The 24,888-nt window shown below is 36.1% G+C and overlaps 1 protein-coding gene across 2 annotated transcripts in view; it reads left to right on the top strand.

The window, feature by feature from the left end:
* The window catches only part of ACER3 (alkaline ceramidase 3), a 192,024-nt gene that overhangs the window by 79,342 nt on the left and 87,794 nt on the right, over positions 1 to 24,888 (top strand). For both annotated transcript variants that reach the window (XM_032640732.1, XM_032640731.1), the window contains exon 3: positions 20,085 to 20,137. In XM_032640732.1, coding sequence (XP_032496623.1) covers positions 20,085 to 20,137 — 53 coding nt within the window. The remainder of the gene's footprint in view (positions 1 to 20,084; positions 20,138 to 24,888) is intronic.

Raw genomic sequence — 24,888 nt, 5'->3', positions numbered from 1 at the left:
ATTCCTGGATTTTAAAAATGAAAAAAAATCCACACAGCTCCAGGGAAAAAGACCAGAATACTTATAAGGGCAAGAAAATTAGGCTGGCACTAGACCTCATCAGCAACATAAAAAGAAAGGCATCAGTGGAACTGCATTTTTAGTGCAAACCAAAGATTTTATATTCCAACCAAATTGTTTTTCAGTTATCCAGGTTATAGAAAGACAGTTTTAAACATACAAGTACTCATTGAAAACTGTACACATGACTCCTTCCTGATGAATCCATAAGAACTGCTCTCTCTGACTTAGTACCTGCTAGCCAAATGTGGTAATTTAAATTTAAATAAATGAAAATTAAAATGCAAATTTCAGTTCCTCTGTCACACTAGCCACATTTCAAGTGCTCAGTACCCATATGTGGCTTATGGCTACTGTATTGGGCAGTGCAGATATAGAACATTGCCTTCATCACAGAAAGTCCTACTGACTGCATTGTACTAGAGAATGATGTTCATACAACTAAGAGAAGACTGGGCAAACTTGGGCAAAATGTCTGATGATGAGCATTTAACACATTTAACTATAGATCTAAGACTAAAACAGATGTAATAAGGACTGAAGAATAGTGTATGGACATTATATGGTCTGGTAAAGTAGAGAGAATGCAGTTTTTTAAATGAGAGAAGGAAAAGGCAAAGTAGAATAAGTTCATTGACTATTGCCTATGTAGTAAGTTGAGTATTGAAGAATATGATCTAAAAGTAACAAACTAGATAGTAAAAGGTTAAGAAAAAAAGGGGAGAACTCAGGGTTCTATAAAAGGCATAAGTACAAAAGTAACCCCTAGGCCAAAAAAGCCTCTTTTCTAAATACCAAAAGAATTAAGTACAAAAAAGACATTTCACTTAGAGAAATACATTAAATATAAAGTAATATATGTAACTATTTTAGTAAAACAATATGACAGAGTTGAGATTAAACATCAGTCATATGAATCAGCTTAACTTAATATCAAAAGAAAAAGATTTTTGAATTTCATCAGCAATTAGGATTGAACTTTATGCTATATACAAAAGACACATCTAAAACTAAAGCAAAGTGATTCAGAAAAGTTAGAAACAAATAATAAGAAAGCAGGGGTAGTGATCCTGATATCATATAAAGTGGAATTCCCTTCAAAAAGCATTGTGTGACAAAGAAGGATGTTTTTAATGTTGAAGCCATGATTCAAAGTGAAAATACAAGTTTTTAATAACTCTGTACCAAATAATACAACCACCACTATTATATGGCAGAAACTACAAGAGCTACAAAAAGAAATAGATAGAAACATACGAATAATAGAAGATTTTAACATGCCGTACTCAGTACAAGACAGATGAAGTGAACAAAATATATCAGTAATATCTGGAAGACCTAAAGAGCATAACCAATAAAATAGATCTTATGGCTTTATGCTGAACTTGACACCCTTATAATAGAGAATATACCTTCTTTTGAAGTATACATAGAACATTGATAAAAACAAAACAGTAAGTTCTATTAAGTAGAAATATTAAAACAACATCCTCTGGTCACAGTGCATCCATGCTAGAAATTAACAACAAATTCAAACCATAAAAAAGCTCTTCCTCTTTGAAATTTTAAATCTTCTGTTAACTCTTGGTTGAAAGGGAAAATAGAAATGGAAATTATAGGAGTCCTAAAATACAGTTGTAACAAAAAGTCTGCATATCAAAATCTATGGGGATTTATATAAAGCAGCCATCAGAGCATAATACATAGGCTTAAACAATTAAATAATAATAAAAGATAAAAACTAAAGGTAAAAATTAATTAAAATCCCAACTCAAAAGGCAAGAAAAAGACTGCAGAATAAACCAAATGAAAGTTTAAGGGAGGAAATTATAAAGATAAAAGCAGAAAGTAACAAGATAGAGAACAGAAGAACGTTCTAATTAATGAATCAAAACCTATTTTTTTTAAGAAAAAGTAGACAACTAGCTAACTTTAGAAAAAAGGAAGCAAACATAAACATTAAAATAAGAAATGACAATGAGGAAATATCCACTGAATCAAAGGAAAAAGAAAATTTAAACCTCTATGTAAATAAATAAATTGGATAATTTCCTAGGAAAATACAATTTGTCAAAATTGACCCCAAAGATAGAAAGCTTTAAACAGACCAATTTCTGTATAGGAAATAGAGTAACTTATTAAGGCATTCCTCCACAAAAGTACTGGGTCCAGATAGTTTCACAGAGAGTTCCAATCAACCTTCAAAGACCTGATAGTCCCAATGCTACATAAATTTTTTCAAGCATAGATAATGAAAGGAAACTTCCAAATTCTTCTTATGAGGCAAACAACATTGTTATGTAAACCTAATAAAAATGTCATAAAAAAGAAAATTAAGGACTAATATTGTGAATGAATATCAGTGCAGATATACTAAGTAAATTATTAGCAAACTAAAAGGAATGATACTTTTTGTAAGTACTACTGATACATGTAACAACATGGATGAACCCTAAAAGCATTATGCCAAGTGAAAGGAACCAAAAGACGCAAAGGACCACAGATTATATGACCCTATTCATATGAAATTTCTAGAAAAGGCAAAATTATAGAGATAAAAACAAATCATTAGTTACTTGGGGTTTAGAGTGGATGTTGACTGCTAATAAGCATAAGGGAACCTTTGGGGGTGATGGAATTATCACAGAACTGGATTGTGATGATGGTAGCACAACTCTTTAAATTTACTAAAACTCCTAAAACTGTACACTTACAATGAGTGAATTTAATGGTATATCTCAGTACTTGTTTAAAAAATAAAAACCAGGAAATGGAGGAATGTGCACACTAAGTGAAAGAAGGAGGGATATTTAGTCCTTACATCTCAGAGGTGGTGTTGAAGGAAGAAAGAAAATAGTAGAGCAGGAAAAAAAAAAAAATATATATATATATATATATATATATATATATATATATGTCAGTGCTAGCATGTATAGGTGCTATAACTCTTCCCTAGTAGAATACAACTACTTTCCTTGTCAGGTAGAATCCAGGCAGCCACTCCTGATTGTTCAAGATAGATGAATCCTATTTGTCACTCTGAGGAGTTTCTGTTCTCTCTTAACAAGGATCTGGGTCTTATTAAGAGATTTCCTTGGCATGTTAAAGACCTAAAGTTATTTTTTGATCTTATACAGATAACGATGATTTGAGAAACTATTCCACATACAGTAATCTGCCCTCTTCTAATATTCTTGTGAATATATGGAGGAGCATATTTTCTAAATTATTTTTTCCTGTAACCTTCTTCCAACTGAAGAAAGTTGGGGGATATTTTTTAGACAGGTCTCTTCGTATCAGTATCTCTTCATGGAAAGTCATCCTTATAAAGTTCATTCTCTGAAGTTCAGAGAAAGCCCTTGAGCTCAATTTCTTTCTTTTAATGTTTTCCAGTTACATCACTAATATACATTAACAAGTCCTTATCCAAATCCTTGGAACCAAAAGTATTTCTGAACTCAGATTGTTTTTGAATTCTAGAAAGTTAATAGACTGTGTTTGCTCTAGTATACTAAGCCCACCACAACCTGGGACAGCACCCTGTAGGTGAACATATCCGTATTGCTGCTTAACGTGTGAATCTTCACAGTAACTAGGCTAAATAATCACTATAAATAGCCTCATGTCCAGTTAGGTCAGGTTTTGCTGTCAGATGAATTTGTGCCAAACTTAAAGGACAAAACATCTTTTGGTTTTAAAAGATTTTTTGGGAATTGTATTATTAAACAAGATATGTAAATTTATCTCTCTGTTTTCTTCTTTTAAAAAGTAGTAAACAGTAAACAGAATCTAGTTCGACATTAGGGAAATAAAACAGTTTGTGCCCAGAATGGAAGACAATTCAAATTTAGGAGATCCATTCATGCAATTTACTATATTAATTACTTTAAGAAGAAAAACCACATGATTATCTCCATAGATGCTGTGAAAGCCTTTGTCAAAATTCAGCAACCATTTCTGATTTAAAAAGAAAAACTCAAGAAAACAGAAATTCACAAATCCTGTCTTAACGTGCTAATATACACACATCAGTCCTAAAGCTAGCATTTTACTCAGTGTGGAAGCCCTAGAAGCATTCCTATGAAGGTCAAAACAAGGCAAGTGTGTCTGTCTTCATTGCTATTTAACAAAGTACTGGAAGTATTAATCAGTGCATTTATACCAGAGAAAATGATTAAGGACTGGAAAAGAAGGAAAACTATCTCTCTTTACAGCTGTCATGGTATTCCTGAAAACTCTAGCCTAGAAAATCAGTTATCAAGCAAACAATTATTATTCAAACAATAAAACTATTCAGTTCGGTATTAGGTTTAAAATGATCACAAAAAGCAATAGCCTTCATATATACAAACAATATCCCATTAGATATATAATAGAGAAGAAAATCCCATTTAAAATAACATCCAAAAGGATAAATATCAAAAGGTAAGTTTAACGAGATATGTGTAAAACGTATATTAAGAAAACTTAAAACATTTCTGAAAGACATGAAAGTAAACCTGAACAAATGAAAAGTTGTTCTTGAATAACTTAAGAAAACTGAAAGATGTCAGTTATATCTAATAAATAATACTAGTAAAAATACCAATAAGTAGGGGGCTTCCCTGGTGGTACAGTGGTTATGAGTCAGCCTGCCAATGCAGGGGACATGGGTTCAAACCCCGGTCTGGGAAGATCCCACATGCTGCGGAGCAACTAAGCCTGTGCGCCACGACTACTGAGCCTGCGCTCTAGAACCCACAAGCCACAACTGCTGAGGCCCGCGAGCCTAGAGACCACGCTTCGCAATAAGAGAAGCCACTGCAATGAGAAGCCCGCACACCACAACGAAGACCCAATGCAGCCAAAAATAAATAAATAAATAATTTTAAAAATCCAATAAGCATTTTTTAATTAAACAAGTTGATACTAAAGTTCATATTAAAATATAAACATGCAAAGATATCTAGGCAGTCTTCAAAAAAGAAGAGCTAGAAGGATGTACTAATCCTCCTATATATTAAAACATACTGCAAAACCTGCCTCAGTAAAATAGTAGAGTACAGATATTTTGGTAGATAATACAGTGGAATTTAAAAGAAAAAGCATAAATAGACCCAAATCCATATTAGAGTTTAGTGTATGGTGAAGATGGCATCTCTGAGCATTGGGGCAAAGATGAATATTTTAATAAATGATATTTGGAAACATAAAATAGATGTATACCTTACATTATACATGTGAATGTGTTCTAAATTGATTAGAGACCTAAATGTAAAAACTGAAATCTTGTGGGACCTCCCTAGTGGCGTAGTGGTTAAGAATCGCCTGCCAGGGCTTCCCTGGTGGCGCAGTGGTTGAGAGTCTGCCTGCTGATGCAGGGGACGCAGGTTCGTGCCCCGGTCCGGGAGGATCCCACGTGCCGCAGAGCGGCTGGGCCCGTGAGCCATGGCCGCTGGGCCTGCGCGTCCGGAGCCTGTGCTCCGCAACGGGAGAGGCCACAGCAGTGAGAGACCCGTGTACCGCAAAAAAAAAAAAAACAAAACAAACAAACAAACAAAAAAAGAATCGCCTGCCAATGCAGGGGACACGGGTTGGAGCACTAGTCCGGGAAGATCCCACATGCCGCGGAGCAGCTAATCCCGTGTGCCACAACTACTGAGTCCGCATGCCACAACTACTGAAGCCTACGCACCTAGAGCCCGTGCTCTGCAACAAAAGAAGCCACCTCAATGAGAAACCCGCTCACCGCAACGAAGAGTAGCCCCCACTCGCCGCAACTAGAGAAAGACAGCATGCAGCAACGAAATAGATTTAGACAACGCAGCCAAAAATAGATTTAAAATCTTGCAAGTACTAGAAGAAAACGTGAATTATTCTATATTTAGTGTGTGGGAAAGTATTTATAACTATAATTTCAAAGTCCAGATGTAATGTTGGCTAATTAAATAAAACCTTTGGCATGGCAAAAAATACCATATGCAAAGTCCAAAGCAGAAGACCAAATTGTGAAAATATTTGTGACATACACTAAGGATAGAGGTTTAATATCCCTGATACAAAAATGACTTTTAAATATTGAGGATAAAAAGGACCAAACATCCAACAGAAATAAAGACAGAACATTCTCCAAAAAAGATACTACAGAATAGCCAGCATATATAAGAAAAGATATCCAGCTACACTGATACATTATTTTTCTTTTATCAGATTGACAAAAAGTGAAACACTTGACAACACACTCTTGGCAAGGCTGTGGGAGAAATAGGTACTCTTCACACATTGCTGGTGAGAATGCAAAATTTTTGTAGGTGAATTTGTCAACATCTAACAAAACTGTATATGCGTTTACCCTTTGACTCAGCAACCGCATTTAAAAAATTTTTCTGTGAAGATATATCTCCTGTAATTCAAAATTAAATGTGCGCAAGATTGTTTATCACAGAATTATTTTTAATTACAAAGTAATGTAAACAACCTAAAAGCCCATATGTTGGAAATTGGTTGAATAAACTGGTGAATCTACACAATGAGTATTATGAAGATAACAGAAAGAGTGAGGGACGTCTCTGAACTGATATGGAGTGATTTCCAGGATTTATTGTTAAATAAAAGATGCAGCATGTAAAAGTACGCGTGTGCGCGCGCACACACAGACACACACACACGGTATATAATTTTTTTTCTTGGAGAAAGAGGGGAAATAAAATATACATACATCTGCTTAGTTTTTCAAAAAGAGACATAGAAAGCATGAACCAGAAAAATAATGGAATTAGTTTCTACAGGGGGTGGATAGAAAGGCTAGAGGAGGGAGTGACGCTTCTCTGAGTAAACCCTTTTGTATTTTTATTTTTGCAACCTTGTTATGATTTCACATATTCAAAGAATATAATTAGATCAACCAGAACAGGAGTTGGGGAAATGAGGAAGACAGACCCTAAAACTGAATACAAAGAAAAACAAATGGCAAAAGACACATCGGATAAAGGACTGTTAATCCAAAATACACACAACTTTTTTGTACATAAAATATAAATTTAAACTCAATAATAAGGAAACAAACAACCTGATTGAAAAAATGGACCAAAGACCTTAACAGACACCTCATCAAAGAAGATACACAAATGGCAAATAATATGAAAAGTTGTTCCACATCATGTCATCAGGGAAATGCAAATTAATACCACAATAAGATCCTACTGTACATCTATTAGAATGGCCAAAATTCAGAACACTTAAAACACCAAATGCTGGCCAGGATGTGGAGCAACAGGAACTCTTACTCATTGCTGGTGGGAATGTGAAATGGTGCAGCCACTTTGGAAGACAGTTCGGCAGTTTCTTACAAAACTAAATGTGTTCTCACCACACTATCCAGCAATCACTCTCCTTGGTGTTCACCCGAAGGAGTTGAAAACTTATGTCTACACAAAAGCAGCTTTATTCGTAAAGCCCAAACTTGGAAGCAACCAAGATGTCCTTCAGTAGGTGGATGGATTAGGAAACTGTGGTACCTCTAGACAATGGAATATTATTCAGTGCCAAAAAGAAGTATGTTATCAAACTGTAAAGACAGGGAGGAACCTTAAATGCATATTACTAAGTGAGAGAAACCAGTCTGAAAAAGCTATATACTGTATGATCCCAACTATATGACATTCTGAAAAAGACAGAACTGTGGAGACAGTTAAAAGATCAGTGGTTGCTAGGTGTTGGGGGGAGAGAGATGATAGGCAGAGGACAGAAGATTTTTAGGATCATGAAACTATTGTGTATGATACTATAATGGTGGATATATTTTCCAAACCCATAGAATATACAAAACGAAGAGTGAACTGTAATGTAAACTATGGATTTGGGGTGCTAATAATGTGTCAGTGTAGAGTCATCTGTGGTAACAAATGTACCATTCTGGGGGAGTGGTGTTGATAATGGGGGAAGCCAGAGGGTTGGGGGGGTGAGGAGGACAGGCATTATATAGGAAATATATGTACCGTCTGCCTAATTTTGCTGTGAACCTAAACTATTCTAAAAAAAAAGTCTTAATTTTTTAAATGTATTGTACTCTTTATCAAACAGAGAACATAACCACATAAGAGGAAAGTATTAATCTAGTTAACTTTGAAATGGTTTTCTCATATACCCAGTTTGAAAACAGAAAGAGAATTCAGTGAGATATTGAACCTTACTTTACTAACTTTATTTACTGTGTATTTATTTATTTACTTTTTATTGTCAGTAATGGTATGAATATAGCAATTCTGAAGTTATCTTTGCATTTTAGGATTAAGCAAATGAGGAAATATATTGATATTGTTGGGGGCTAGGGTTCTCATGTAGAAGAAGGAGATACAAATTTGGATGGAGGAAGGCAAGGAAGAACCCTGAAAAAACATTGAAATCTGAGGTATCAGCATGATTAAAAATAAAAAAAGATTTCACATGTTCTATCCTCTGAAAGGGTCTGGAAGCAATGAATCTTAAGTAGCAATGAACATACCTAGTGCCCACACCTTGGTTCTAAAAATCTTTCCTCACTAAAAGGAACTAAGGCTTCTTGGAGAAATGCCTCATTTCTGGGATAGGGCAGGGAAAGCGTGAGATGAGTCTGGAACATCTTATCACTCCAGAAAGTAAGAAAGGGCTGAAAAAATGAGGGAATAATGTCAAAATGACACAGAAGACAGTTTGGCCAAACTGAAAATTTGAGCTTCCAAATGGAAAATGACTGTAATGGGTTATGTAACACATGGTATAAGAAAAGAATGCACAAGCTCATACTGATACTAACAAACAAATGGTGTGAGAAGCAGAAAGCTTTTTTTTTAAAGAGTAGAATTGCCAACTAATAAATGTAAACAGAATGATAGGGTTTTTTTAAATCATCATTTTGCAACCATCATCGTAATAATTGATTCAGGAGTCATCAGGGAATGCTAAAAATATTGGGTGAAAATGTTTGGGAACATGATGATTACACAGCCTGAAAGTATCTCCTGATGAATTACTTGCTCATTAGTTACAGATGGAAAAATGGTAACAACACAGAAATCTGGCAGATACCACCTTATTCAAGTAATCAATCCTAACATCATTAATAACAGTATAAACTAACAACTGATTCTTCCTGGTGTGATGCACTGAAAAGGAAACAACATCATTTATACAATATGATTGCCAGAAGTGCATGACCTGAACCAAATGATGAGAAAACAATCAGAAAAACCCAGTTTGTGAGGGTTATTTTATAAAACAACCAACGTGTTGTGGGTTTTTTTTTTTTTTACAAATGTTAAAGTCATGAAAACAAAGGAAGGCTGAGGAACTGTTCCAGATTAAAAGAGACGGACAACTACATGCAATGTCTTCATTGGATCCTGAATTGGGGCACAAGGAGAAGGTCTAAAAGGCAATATGGGGCAAATCAGCAAAGTCTGAATAATAATGGTTTTTAAGTCTGTCCCTTCTACAAGACTAAGCTTTGCTTCCTGAAAGCAGCTGAGTTCTTACTCTTCTGGATTTCTGGCATTCAGCAATACCTGGTGCAAACCAAATACATGAGGCTGTTTGATGAATGAATGGATACTTTATTTTAAACAACAGGCATTTTTGCTAGGACTTCTTTTTCATGTACTTGTTTGAATTTTTCACTGAGATAAGTCTCCCCACCAAAAAAAAAAATTTGTATGTGTGTGTGTGTATGAGAGAGATTCACATATGCACACACACACACAGGGAACAAACTTTATCTGGAAACAGATTCGATTAACGCATCAAGGACATTTACTGAATATCATATAAGATTTTTCAGTATCTTAATTTTATGACCAAAAATTTATAATAACTACTTAGTTGATATGAACTTTTTGGAGTTGAGGGAGATTTTGCAGAAGGAATTGGAAATTTTGGCATTATGTAGAAGTATATTAGGAACAGATTGTTAGTAATTTATGAGAGTTGTGTTCTGGCTTAGAGCCTAGATTTACTAAGAATTTAGTCATTTTTTAATTCATTCAGCAAATTTTTACTGAGAATCAGTTATGTGCTAGGTCTAGCTCTCAAACCATTGTTCATTGGAGCTTAGAGTTTAGCAGGGGAAACAGATTAATCAAATAATCTTATAATTAAGTATGCATTAACAGTGTGGTAAGTGTTATAAAGAAAAGGTACCAAGTACAATGAGGAAGAATTAGGGAAGTTAAGAGTTACAGACATTACTTTTAAAATATTTTTTCCCATCCCATGTCTTTGAGCAATTGCCAGTTCTTCCAATAAGCCTGATTTCAGTTTAGTCCACCTGCCCAGTTATAGCTGCTTTGGAACCACCCAGTTTCTTTGTCTAATATTTTTCTCTTCCTCTTTGTTTATTTTTATCCCAAATATGCACATTTTATGAAAGGAAGAGATGCTCATAACACATCAATAGAAGAATCAAAAATGTCTTCTCTGATTATTTTTCTAATAGGCCTCTTAGTAAAACTTGCTATTAAAAGGTGGGGGGAGCTTCCCTGGTGGTCCAGTGAGTAAGACTCCATGCTCTCAATGCAGGGGGCCAAGGTTCGATCCCTGGTCAGGGAACTAGATCCCGCACGCACGCCATGACTGAGGGTTCGCGTGCCCAACTAAGAGTCCGCACGCTGCAACTAAGAGGTCCGCATGCTGCAACTAAGAAGTCTGCATGCCACAATTAAAGATCCTGCATGCCGCAATGAAGATCCCATGTGCTGCTACTAAGACCTGGGGCAGCCAAAATAAAAAAAAAGGAGGGGGGGATTAAGAACCTAATACTTGTTTTAAGTAAACATTTTTAAAATCAGCAAAATTATTTCTGCTTAAATATAGAGAAGGACGATAAAGAATTCAAATGAATTTAATACTCCTTGTCCCATAATAAAACTAGGAGAATAAATTGAAAAGTAAAGAAAAGTTATTTGACGCTAAATTCCGCCTGCCTAGTTGCTATTAGTATTTGACGTTAGGACTCTTAACATTTTCCAAGCTTCATGTGGTATTGGCTTAGTCATTACTTTTTATGAGGTCATAAAATTTGCTGCTAATGTTGGTGGAGTTTAGAGAAATAATAGTAGTTGTCATTCATAGGGCATTTATTATATACCAGGCTCTGTGGGAAGTACATTAAATTATATTATTATGTCATTTAAAATTCTCTACAATCTATGAGGAACTCTTCGACTTCATTTTATAAAGGTAATATTTGAGAAGAGCAGTAACTTGACCAAGATCACACAATGAGTAAATGGTAGAGCCATACCTTGAACCCAAATATATATGCTTTTAATCATTATGCCATAAGACAGTTATTTACAACTGTGCATTGTGTAAAATAGAACAAACCAGAAGAAGCCCTTCCATGAGATTTGTTTTTTCATGAAATTTAAGTTTTCTTTTTACTCCCAAAGTCACAAATTGTTTATCCTACTCCTTTAAAATAGGAATAGGTTCGCTTTCCTTTACAGATAATTTTGAGTACATACTATGTGCCAGCATAAAAAGACAAAGTCTGTCCCCAGAGAGCTTATACTACATTGAGGAGAGATGAATATAAACAACAAAATCTATTTGTAGTTGTACAAATGTATTTGTTATGCAGTTATCTAAATGAGTAGGTAATTGGCAACAAGAAAAAATGAGTGGTAAAATAGTCAAAACATTAATAAAGTAGAACAGAAAAAGTCTGTTGAAGATAGACTTCAGTGCTGAAATAGAAATATCACAAAGTCATTTCCCCATGGAAAGGACCACTGGAAATTCTTTGCATGGAGTAGCCTTAGGTTTAGTGTGATCATACTTACAGTAGTCACTGCCATACTGAATCAAAGACATCTGAAGTGATCTTAAGAATATTATACCATTTGTCAAGGGGAAAGTGAGTGGACTGCGTACTAGACTAATAATCTTTTAGATTATAGCAATTACACTTAGCAGTAAAACAGGATAAAATCAATATGCTGTGGAAAGGAACTTCAGAAATCATTTCATAACTTGTTTACTAACTTATTTATTCCCCTTTATTTAGTCCCAGTTTTCCAGACATTGCCAAAAACATCAATGGTCTTTTTTTCTAGTTAGTGGAAAAAGTAATATAGTAACATGAAGACAAATTTGGAAGACAATGCAAAATACCCATAATCCCATCACCCAACAGAAATAGTATTTTCTTTTATTAATAGTTCCTAATCTTTGTGCATATGCATTTGTGGTTTTATATGGTTTTTTTTTTTTTTTTTTTTTTTTTTTGCGGTACGCGGACCTCTCACCGTTGTGGTCCCTCCCGTGGCGGAGCACAGGCTCCAGACACACAGGCTCAGCGGCCATGGCTCACGGGCCCAGCCGCTCCGCGGCACGTGGGATCCTCCCGGACCGGGGCACGAACCCGTGTCCCCTGCATCGGCAGGCGGACTCTCAACCACTGCGCCACCAGGGAAGCCCCTATATGGTTTTATTTGTGGTTTTACTACACTTTGAATAAACATGCCCAACCTAGAAGCCAAAACCCAGGGATAGGTTCAGCCAGAGAAGCAGGAACCAGTTAGCTAAGTAGCCTGTATAGTCCGTGAACAGGAAGTGAGGAAGTGAAATGGCCAGGAAAATAGCCTGGTAGAAAGTAAAAGTAGAAAGGTAGAAAGCCAGGTAGAAAATAGCCTAAGCCAGGAAGCATGAGCTGTAACAGCTCTTCGTCTGCTTCCTGTGGCCTCAGTTGTGGTTTATGTTTCAGTGTTTTAGGCTGGAGCCAGAATAAGACAATAATTGAATGACAGTTATTTTCTAAGAAAATAAGTATAAAATATCATAATGTCATCTCACTTCTCTTATTATTATGTCTGTTATTATTATTGCTCTAGCTCCATTCTCTTTAACATACCTTAGGCAGTCCAAACATTCACCTCACTTGGCTATAGATATTCTTAAACAGAATTATTTTGGTTCTCCCTTCAATTACCATATTCTGTCTCATCCATTATTATCGTTGTTATTTTGTGTTTACTTTTCCTCTACCTGTGGAACATTTACTTGTTACTAACTTAACCTGCCTGAAGGCTTGGATAGAGTTGTTTCAGAAACAGTATGAAAAGTACTAAAGCAAATCACTTAAGGTGGGAATATTTTGACAGGCAAAGTATGTTTGGAGCATTGCATGTGAAAGTTTCCCCCTCCAAATTCTTTCTTTTTTTAAATTGAGGTGTATTCCGTAAACAGTAAAATGTACAAATCTTAAGTATACATACAGCTCAATGAGATTTTGCCTGTGTAATCGCCACCCAGATCAAGATACAGAAATTTTCAGTCATCCCAGAAAGTTCCCTTGTGCCCCTTCTCAGTCATCATATCCCCAAAATGATAACTGATATTCTGACTTCCATGCCCATATATTAATTTGCATGTTCTTGAACTTTATATAGATGGAACCATATAGTATGTACTCTGGCATCTGGCTTCTTTCATTCGATGTAATGTTTTTGACATTCATCTATGTTGTTTCTATCAGTTCATTCTTTTTATTGATATATAATATTCCATTGTGTGAATATAATTCATTTGCCCATTTTTCTGTTAATGGGCATTTGGGTTTTCAGTTGAGACTTTAATGAATAAAGATTCCGTGGATATTCTTGTATATGTCTTTTGATGGACAGTTGTGCTCATTTCTTTTTTTTTTTTTTTTTAGTTGTGCTCATTTCTTTAAGGCTGTATGTCTAGAAGTAGAATTGCTAGATCATAGGGTAGTCTGTGTTTAAATTTATTAGAAACTGCCAAACAACTTTCTGAAATGTTTGGACCATTTACACTCCCACCAGTAATATCTGAGAGTTCCAGTTATTCCACATTGTCATCTATACTTGTCTATCTTTTTTTTTCAATCTTTTTTTTAAATGTATTTATTTATTTATTTGGCTGCATTGGGTCTTCGTTGCTGCACGCGGGCTTTTTCTAGTTGCAGCAAGCAGGGGCTAGTCTTCATTGTGGTGCACAGGCCTCTCATTGCGGTAGGTTCTCACTGCATAGCACTGGTTCTAGGCGCACGGGCTTCAGTAGTTGTGGCACACAGGCTCAGTAGTTGTGGCTCGCAGGCTCTAGAGCGCAGGCTCAGTAGTTGTGGCACACAGGCTTAGTTGCTCCGCGGCGTGTGGGATCTTCCCAGACTGGTGTTCAAACCCATGTCCCCTGCATCGGCAGGCGGATTCTTAACCACTGCGCCACCAGGGAAGTCCTATACTTGTCTATCTTTTTAATTTTAGTCATTCTGGGTTGCTATGTGGTGATGTCTCACTGAGGTTTAAATTTGTATTTCCCAATGAAAAATGATGCTGAGCACTTGTTATTGACCCTTTGGGTATCATCTTTTGTGATATGCCTCTACAAATCATCTGCCCATTTAAAAATTGGGCTGTCTTTTTCTATCTGATTTTTGTATCACATTTTCTATATGTGAGCCTTTTGTTAGATATTATATGTATTGTGAATATTTCCTCCTAGTCTGTAGCTTGAGTTTTTACTTTACTTCAGAATCTTCAGATAAGCCAAAGTTCTTAGGCAAGAGTTTTAAGAGGCACTTCAGGTACCAGTTTATTAACTAATAAACTAGCCATCTGTTAGTAATTGTATTGGGTTTCTACTGCTACTGTAACAAAGTACCAAAAGAAGGATAAATTTATTATCTTGCAGTTCTTTAAATTAGAATTCTGATACAAGTCTCATTAGTCCAGGTGTTGGTAAGTCTGTGTTTCTTTCTGGAGGCTCTAGGGGGAGAGTCAGTTTCCATGTCCTTTCCAGTTTATGTGGCTGCCCACATAATTCTATATTTTCCATCTTGACTTGGGCCATTTTCCTCCATCTTCAAACCTAGCAGTTTTACATCTCTCTAACCATTCTTCCATAGTGACATCTTCCAAAGGTTCCTGCTTTTGAAGACTCAGATGATTAAATTGAGCACATTGTAATAATCCAGGATAATCTCCCCATCTCAAGGCCTTTAATTTAATCAAGTTTGCAGAGTCATTTTTGCCATTTTAGGTAACATATTCACAGCTTCTGGAGATAGGACATAGACATCTTTGGGAGCCATTATTCTGTGTACCACACTAATGTAGTTAGTATGATAGCACAAGAGTTGCTAAAGTAATGTGGTAGCTCATCTACTACTAATGTTGCAGCATCCATATTGGGTGTGGGGAGAAAGTAATCCAAAATACATTGATAAGGCTAAGTAGGATCTTCTGGCGCATGTGTGTGTGTGTGTGTTTGTGTGTGTGTGTGTGTATATGTGTGTGTTAGTATAATAAGATTATATACTAGACAAGTGGTAGATTAGAAAAGGGAGTGAGTGATCACTTACCTTTAGGGTAGGTGGGGAGCAATTAGAAAAGTTCTTTTTTAATACCCTAAATTGGCTTCTTATCAGCTTAGAGATAAAGTCCAAACTTCTTAGGACAGCTCTCCAAAGCTCACACTTTTAATTACTACATTCTATGACCTCTGTAGTATGAGGTCATAGAGTATGAGTATTTTGTAGTATGAGGTCATAGAGTATGAGTATTTTGTTTCTAATGTGAACGCTAACTTCACCTGGAAAGAACAGTCATGCATTCCTATAATTGTAGCTGGCATTGTTTTGACACCACCAATAATACTAAAATGAACTCTGAGTTCATAGGTTTTAAAATAATCACACATTACACTATTAATGCCTTTGATACTTTGGGGTAATATGCCCATCTCCTTTTTCATTTATTCTAGGTCCCTTCTTGTGCATCATGGTAAATCTTGGTACAATTTAAAAGGAACTCATAGTATTTCTTGGGCCTTTAAATTTGTGTTGTGGCTACTTCCAAAACCTAGTGATTCCATTTTCTATGTACGTGAAATTTTTTTCGTAGACTGGAAAATAAAACTTGTTGATACCTGTTGTATGCCAGGTGCATGCTAGATAATCCTCACAGCAGCCTTTCATGATAAACATTTTTATTTTACAACTGAGGCAGCTGAGTCTCAAAGAGATTTAAGCAACTTGCCAAAGTTGATAAGTAATAAGTAACAGATTTGGGATGCTAGTTTAGGTCTGATTCCAAAGCCCTTGTACACTCTTTCCCCAGTGTGGTCAGTCAAATGGATCAAAATAAATGTGTATCAGAACACATCTGTATTCTGTTGTAACCTTGAAAAAGTTTGGTAGCATGCCAATACCAGGCTCTTCTCAGTCTACTGCCTACAAATCATGCCAGTCTTCTCACTGGATGCAAGTGTTCATGGTCTAAGCCAAGCTCCTTTACTTCTTTGAATGCACTACCTTGCCTCTATGTTAGATGATCCTTCTATGTAGGATGATCTCATTAAAAAAAATTCTTTTCACCTGGTTAACTCAGTTTATTTTTAAGTCCTAGCTTATGTGTTACTTCCCCTGATAGCCCTCTTCTGACTCCCTAGACAAGGTAGTAACCGCTTTGCAAGGTAGTAACCCCTTTGCATAGCTTTGAAATGGCACCTCTCATATTTTTAGTGGCTTGCTAAAAGTTCTTAAGACAGGAAACATATCTCTCTTGTTCACTCCTTAATCCTAGTGGAAATGCTTGGAACATTGTTAAGAGCCCAGTAAATATTTGTTGTAAAGGGAATGAGGTTGTGGAGCAACAGGAACTCTCATTCATTGCTGGTGGGAATGAAGAATGGCACAGCCACTTTGAAAGATCAGTGGTTACTAGGGGTTAGGGGAGAGGGAGAGTTGAAATGACAGGGCACATAGGATTTTCAGGGCAATGAAACTATTCTGTATGATATTATAATGGTGGATACATGTCATTATAAATTTGTACTCAAGAGTGAAGTGTAATGTGAAATATGGACTTTGAGTGATAATGATGTATCAATATGGGTTCATCAATTGTAATAAGAAATGTACCACTGTGGTGGGGCATGTTGATACTGGGGGAGACTATGTGTGTGTGTGGGAGTGGAGGTTATATGGAAAATCTTTGTACCTTCTGCTCAATTTTGCCATGAATCTAAAACTGCTCTAAAACATAAAGTCCATTAAACACACACACACACACACACACACAGAGTGAGACAAATCTGAAATGTGGAACATTTAATAAGAAAAAAAGAAGGGAATGGGGTAATCACTAGGGCAATGCCAATCAAAACCACAATACCACTTCAATCCATTAGGATGGCTATAATCAGAAAGACAACCAACAAGTAGTATAGGGAGGATGTGGAGAAATTCATATATTGCTAATGGGAGTATAAAATAGTACAGCCACTTTGAAAAACACTTTCACAGTTCTTCAGAATGCTAAACATAGAGTTTCCATATGACCCAGAAATTCCATCCTCAATATATACCCAAGAGAAATGAAAACATATGTCTGCACAAAAACTTATACATGAATTCTCACAGCAGCATTATTAATAATAGCCAAAATGTAGAAAAAGCCTAAATGTCTCTTAGCTCAAACTGCCATAAGAAAATACCATAGACTTGAACAATAGACTTTATTTCTCACAGTTCTGGAAGTCCAAGATTAAGGTGCTGACTAATTCCATTCCTGGTGAGAGCCCTCTTCTTGGCTTGCAGAGGGCCACCTTCTCCCTGTGTCCTCATGTGGCCTATCCTTACTTCATGTAGTTGGGGAGAAAGAGTGAAATCCTGTCTCTTCTTCATATAAGGACCCTAATCCCATCATGGGGGGCCCTACTCTCTTGACCTCATCTAAACCTGTTTATTTCTCAAAGGCACCATGCCCAACTACTGTCACATTGGGGGTTAGGGCTTCAACATGTGAATTTGGAGGGGACACAAAGGTGCAGTCCTTAGCAATGTCCATCAACTGGTGAATAGATAAATAAAATGTAGCATGTTCATACAATGACATGTTATTCATCCATAAAAGGAAGGTATTATTGATACATGCTGTAATATGAATGAACCTTGAAAATATGCTAAATGAAAGAAACCAGACAGAAAAGACTGCATATTGTATGATTCCACTTATATGAAAAGTCCAGAACAGACAAATCTTTATGGACAGAAAATAGATTAATGGTTGTCTAGGGCTGAGGAGGGAGGAGGTTTGAAGAGAAATAGGGGTGACTGCTAATAGGCCTGGGGTTTGTCTTTGGGATCGTGAAAATGTTCTAGTAATGATAACGGTTGCACAACTCTGTGAAAATATTAAAAACAATTGAATTGTGTACTTTAACTCTGTAGTTTGTGAATTATATCAGTGAAGCTAATAAATTTTAGCAAAAATTGGTAGTTTTCTTTAAAGTGGCAAAATATAAAATACTGCATGGTGAAAGGTGATGTTCTTCTATTACATTTCTTTGCATTCTAAATGGAGTGTTGAAAGGAAATAAACTGTAGAGATTCTTTAAAAATCAGACTTTTAATGCGATATAATAAACAGTAACAAGAGGACATTTGGAAAGGTTTGGATAAAAACAGTTGTTGAGTGAGACATGAATTAGTGGCCAGTCTACCTTTCAGGATGAATAGTCATCCACCTCATTTTAAGTTTTTTACTTTATAGTATATTATGTGACTTTAAATAACTCACAGGGTTTGTTTTTTTCCCCTCCTTCCATTAATTTATTCTACTTTGCACCTTCTAATTTCTCCTTTGGAAAAAAGACAGCAACCATCTACTTCCTCATTTCTTTAGTAAGATGAGTGCAATAACTCTTGACTTCTCTCATCTCATTTTGAGCAGTAAATAATGTGATAATGTCTATAATGATATTTTTAAAAAGCAAGAGTAACAAAGAGTTTGAAATTTTTCTCAAGTGGCTTCATACAAATGATTTGGTAACATCCATATTTACCATGTTTGTTGGGCTGACTCTTAATCCTTGAGGCTAACTCCTCTGACGTCATTTTTGCTTTCTCTGACTTCTTTCATACGTCCCCTCTTCTGTGCTCCTATAGTACTGTATGCATATCTTTTTTTTTTTATCATATCTCCACATACTGGCATCTTGTATTTATCTGCCTGTCTCCTCCATTAGCTTATAAACTTCATTAAGGCCAATGACTGGATCTTATCTTTGTACCTCAGCATCTGTAGTTGAATTTAGCAAATAGGAGGTATTCAGTAAGGGCTTGTTGAACTAAACTTAATCATAGTAGAAGCTGTGTTATCAGATGTGATAAGGAGTGATATTTAGTCCGTTAACTTTTAAAGAGTCAAAGCTATAATTATATTGAAAAAAAGGTATACCCACCTTCAAGTTTTATTTTAATTAACAAATAGTTGTATAATCTTTGACAATGATTTGATGTAGGGCGTGACCTTTGAATATGGGACCTTAATTATAGTTCTACTTAGTCTTTCTTGCATTGAAAAACAAACAAAAAATTTTAAACCCTAAAATGAAAACAGTTTGTTTAAAATGGAGGCACTTGGAAAGAACTTTGAGACATGAATACAGAATCTTTAGATATTTACTGTTTTTTCCAATCTATAATAGATATCTTATCCACAGCTAATTCAACAGCAATTTTTATTAGCAACTCAATTCTATTGAGTCTGTTTTAAACATTTTAAACAGTTTTTGTAGAAACAGTAGCTCTCTTTTTGCAGTCATACTTCTGATAAATAAACATAGTGGCATTAACAAGTTTAGGAACAAACAGAAGTGACTGGCTCTTATTAAGCATCCACCTCAGCTATTTGGATTAGAACTAGCTAATCCAAAGGAAGTACTGAAGAGTAGCTGACAAGCTATGATCATTAAAGCTTACCCTGAGCATCTGTAATACATTTTATGCAAAAAAATGGAGAATATTTATTAATCTAATAAATCACTTAGTGGAGGAAATTTACGAGAACTTGTTTATTTCTGTACCAAAATTTTATCAGTTATAGATAGAGCTTAAGCAGGGTCTGCTATATCCTGCCACAAGATTTCATAAATTTGTTCTAAAACTCAGTGCTTTGAAATGTCTTACTGTCTTCTCAAGTCACTCTGGCCACCCCCAAATAATTTCATGCTAATTGTTTTTTTTTTATTTGTTTTAATTTCAGTGGTAGGAATGGGATCCTGGTGCTTCCACATGACTCTGAAATATGAAATGCAGGTCAGTAATGACAAAATTGACTTAAATGCTTATTTCTCTTAATCCAGAGACACTTCAAGTTTGAGGAAAGAGCACATTACTAGAGGATGATATTGAGGCAAGAAGAAAAAAAAGATGGAATTTGTAATCCCTAGAGTTTTTTACTTCAGGCCAAAGGATCCAGGTTGAGTAAGTGAAGAGGCAAGCAAATAAGTGTCCATAGAGAAAACAAGCGAGAGCAGAATGGGTTTTTGACCACCTCTGTGCAGGCATGTATGACTTTAGAGTAGGATTAGAAAGTAGAGTCTCATGGAGACATCTTAAGAAGATAAAATCAGTTCACCAAAGTAATGTACTCTTATTCTTGGCTGCCTACATCCCCTTATGTCTCTCTTGTGGCATCCACTTGAATGGTCTGGTCCCTCTAATAGCAAGGTTTTAGAGCTATGCAAGGTTTTTTATTTACTGTCTTTGCTCTAAGGGGGCCATATAGCTAGTCCTCAATCTTTTAACCTCTTTGTTCCCCATCACTAGCCCAGAAACTTCTAGAATAGCACTGTCCAGTAGAAATATAATGTGAACGACGTATATAATTAAAAATCTCCAGTAGCCACATCTTAAAAAGCCACATTAAGAAGAAATAGGTGAAATTAATTTTAATAACATATTTTATTTAACACAGTATATCCAAAGTGTTACTTCAACATATAATCAGTATAAAAATTTATTAATGAAATGTTTCACAGCCTGAAACTGGGTGTATGTTTCACACTTGCAGTGTATCTCAATTAAGATTAGGTTTATTTCAAGTGCTCAATGGCCACATAAGGCTAGTGCCTACTGTGTTGGATAGTGCTATTCTGGAAGGATCTGTTTATACAGTAGTCTAGGAATTATTAATTACAGCTATATTAAAATGTAAGAATTAATTCTTAGAATTGATTTTAATATTCAACACATATTTATAGTAAGGTGTCATGTTTCTTGTGCATGCCATGCTTGACATGGAGAATACACAAATGAATAAGACACTGGTCTGACTTAATCGAGCATAGAACACATTTCTTACACTCTCTGGCTGGGAAAGAAGACTTATAAACAGTGATATAATATGGAAATTATTTATTTATTTTTTGCGGTATGCGGGCCTCTCACTGTTGTGCCTCTCCCGTTGCGGAGCACAGGCTCCGGATGCGCAGGTTCAGCGGCCATGGCTCACGGGCCCAGCCGCTCCGCGGCATGTGGGATCGATCTTCCCGGACCAGGGCACGAACCCGTGTTCCCTGCTTCGGCAGGCGGACTCTCAGCCACTGCGCCACCAGGGAAGCCCTGGAAATTATTTTTAAAGAAGTACAAATACGCTATGGCAACACAGTGGAGCTTAGGAGAATCTATAATCGTTAAAGACATTTAAACAGAATCTGAAGGAATTCAGTTGAAACTTTTTAGGTAGTGAAAGGTGAAATGACATACTGCACTTGCATTATGACATAAACAGAAGCAGGGAGTCATTACAATGGTGGTGTATCTGACAACAGTGATAAAGCTAGAATGTGTTTGAAGAAATGACAGGAATGATATTCAAAAATGTTTAACTGTATGGCAAGAATACCAGCAATCAGAATGGTGATACCAGTGAGCAACAGCTAAATAATAACCCTGAAAATAAGGCTTTGCATTTTATCATACTAAAAAATAACTAGAATTTGTCCAGCTCTAGCAATCATTGAATGCTTCCATATATACTATCTTAGATAGTTATTACTCATGTTTTGTAAATTCTAGTACTTGAGCTGAAAGAGGCTAGTTGATTTGACCAAAATCATTTAGTTTATAAATGATATACACACACCACATACACACACACACACACACACACACACACATGCATGCATGCAGATTTCTTTATGCACACATACACACACACACACACACATCCATGCTATTCTCTGACTCTGTCCATGAGAGGACTTAGGAGCCGGGAACCCCAATACCAAAGAGCATACCTATCATCCAGATCGTTCGTCATTAAAAGGAATCTGGCTGGATTCTGAGGGTTGGGGCAGAAAAAAAGTACAATATGAGCCTGAAACATCTTTTTGTGCCAGATGGAATGGAAATGATAAAAGAATGATGGGAGGGCTTCCCTGGGGGTGCGGTGGTTGAGGGTCCGCCTGCCGATGCAGGGGACACGGGTTCGTGCCCCAGTGTGGAAGGATCCCACATGCCGCGGAGCGGCTGGGCCCGTGAGCCATGGCCGCTGAGCCTGCGCGTCCGGAGCCTGTGCTCCGCAATGGGAGAGGCCACAGCTGTGAGAGACCCGCGTACCAAAAAAAAAAAAAAAAGAATGATGGGAAGATGTCAAAAGGACACTGAAGGCAACTTGAAGAGCTTCTCTCAAATTTGCGACAATTTTTTTTTTTGTGGTACGCGGACCTCTCACTGCTTTGGCTTCTCCCGTTGCCGAGCACAGGCTCCGGACGCGCAGGCTCAGCGGCCATGGCTCACGGGCCCAGCCGCTCCGCGGCACGTGGGATCTTCCCGGACCAGGGCACGAACCCGTGTCCCCTGCATTGGCAGGCAGACTCTCAACCACTGCACCACCAGGGAAGCCCAAATTTGAGACAATTTGAGCATCGAAATAAGCAATGATAGTAACAGATTATAAGAGTTATTAAATCCATTGAAGACACAACCCACTGAATAAAATGGGAAATCATGAGTCCAAACTAAAATAATACATGATATAATAAATGAAACAGTAAGTGATTATGAATAAGTGAATAGATTAAAAGTTTGATGTTGAATTTACATTGTTTCAAAGTACATTATTACAAAATAATTATAAAGGGTAACTACAGTGGAGGAGACTAGCAGACACCACCTTAATCAAGCAATCAGAATGAGTATCTTCATAATGGGACAAATCAAAATTGTATGCCACCGGAGGATGCAGTGGCAAAAACATAGCATCACTTCTCTGATATTTTTGCCAAAGATGCATAATCTGAATCTAGTCATATGGAAACATCAGGCAAAATCAAGTTGAGTGACATTCTACAAAACAGCTGGCATGTAGTCTTCAAAAGTATCCATGGTCATAAAATTAAAAGATTGAGGAACTGTTCAAGATTGAAGGATACTAAAAAGATATGAGAAGTAAATACACTGTGTAATTCTGGGCTGGATCCTGTGTGTGTGTGGTATGTGTGTGTATGTGTATGTGTGTATGCTTATACTTATTATATTATTGTGACACTTAGAAAAACTTAAATGGGGTCTGAGGATTACATGATAGTAATAATGTTAATTTCCTGATTTTGTTGGTAGTATTGTGAGTATGTAGGTGAATATCTTCTTTTAAAGATGTAATTCACATATCATAAAATATACCCTTTTAAAGTATACAAGTTGTTTTAAGTATACTCACAGAATTATGGAACCATCACCACTCTCTAATTTCAGAATATTTTCATCACTCCAAAGAGAAATCCCATTCCCATTAGCAGTCACTCCCCATTAATCCCTCTACCTTGACAACCACTAATCTACTCTTTCTTCATGGATTTGCCTATTCTGGACATTTCATAGCAATGGATCATACGATATGTGGCCTTTTGGTTCAATTAGGCTGAAATATTCCATTGTTTGGATACAGCACATTTTGTTTATCCATTTATTTATTACTGGATATTTGGGTTGTTTATGAGTTTTTGGCCTTTATATATAATGCTGCCATCAACATTCATACACAAGTTTTTGTGTAGATGTACATTTTCAGTTCGCTTAGGTATATACTTAGGAGTGGAATTTCTAAGTCAAAGGGTAACTATGTTTAACCTTTGGAGGAGCTGCTAGACTGTTTTTCTAAGCGACTACACCGTTTTTACATTCCTGCTGGCAATTCTCCATATCCTTGCCAATACTTGTTATTGTCCGTCCCTTTGATTATAGCCATCCTAGTGGGTGTGATATGGTATCTCATTGTGGTTTTGTTCTGCATTTCCTTAATAATAAGTGATCTTAAGCATCTTTTCATGTGTATATTGACCATTTGTTTACCTTCTTAGGAGAAATGTCTATTCATATCCTTTTGCCTATTTTAAAATTGAGTTATTTGCCTTTTTGTCATTACATGGTAAGAGTTCTATATATATTCTGAATACTAGACCCTTATCAAATATATGGTTTTCTAATATTTTCTTTCATTCTGTGGGCTGTTTTTTCACTTTCTTAATAGCATCCTTTGAAGCAAAAAAAAGTTTTCAATTTTGCTGAAGTTCATTTTTTCTTTGGTTGCTTTTGCTTTTGATGTTGTATCTAAGGAACCATTGCCTAATCCACGGTTATGAAGATTTATACCTGTGTTTTCTTCTAACATACTTAGAAGTTAGCTTTATAGTTTTAGCTCTTACATTTAGGTCTTTGGTCCATTTTTAATTAATTTTTGTATGTGGTGTGAGGTACAGGTCTAGCTTTATTCTTTTGCATGTGGATATCCAGTTGTCACAAGTCAACTTGTTGAAAAAACTGTCCTTTCCTCATTGAATTGTCTTGGCACTGTCGAAAATCAATCAATTATAAATGTATGAGTTTATTTCTTGACACTCAATTCAACTCTCAGTTCTATTTCATTGACCTATATGTACCTTGATTACTGTAGATTTGTAGTAAGTTTTGAAATTGGGAGCTGTGAATCCTCCAAATTTATTCTTTGTTTTAAAAACTGTTTAATCTATTCTGGGTCCCTTGAATTTCTGTATGAACTTTAG

Source organism: Phocoena sinus, chromosome 8 (genome assembly GCF_008692025.1).
Source record: "Phocoena sinus isolate mPhoSin1 chromosome 8, mPhoSin1.pri, whole genome shotgun sequence".
NCBI classification, from domain to species: domain Eukaryota; kingdom Metazoa; phylum Chordata; class Mammalia; order Artiodactyla; family Phocoenidae; genus Phocoena; species Phocoena sinus.
This window is presented reverse-complemented; position numbering and strand designations above follow the sequence as displayed.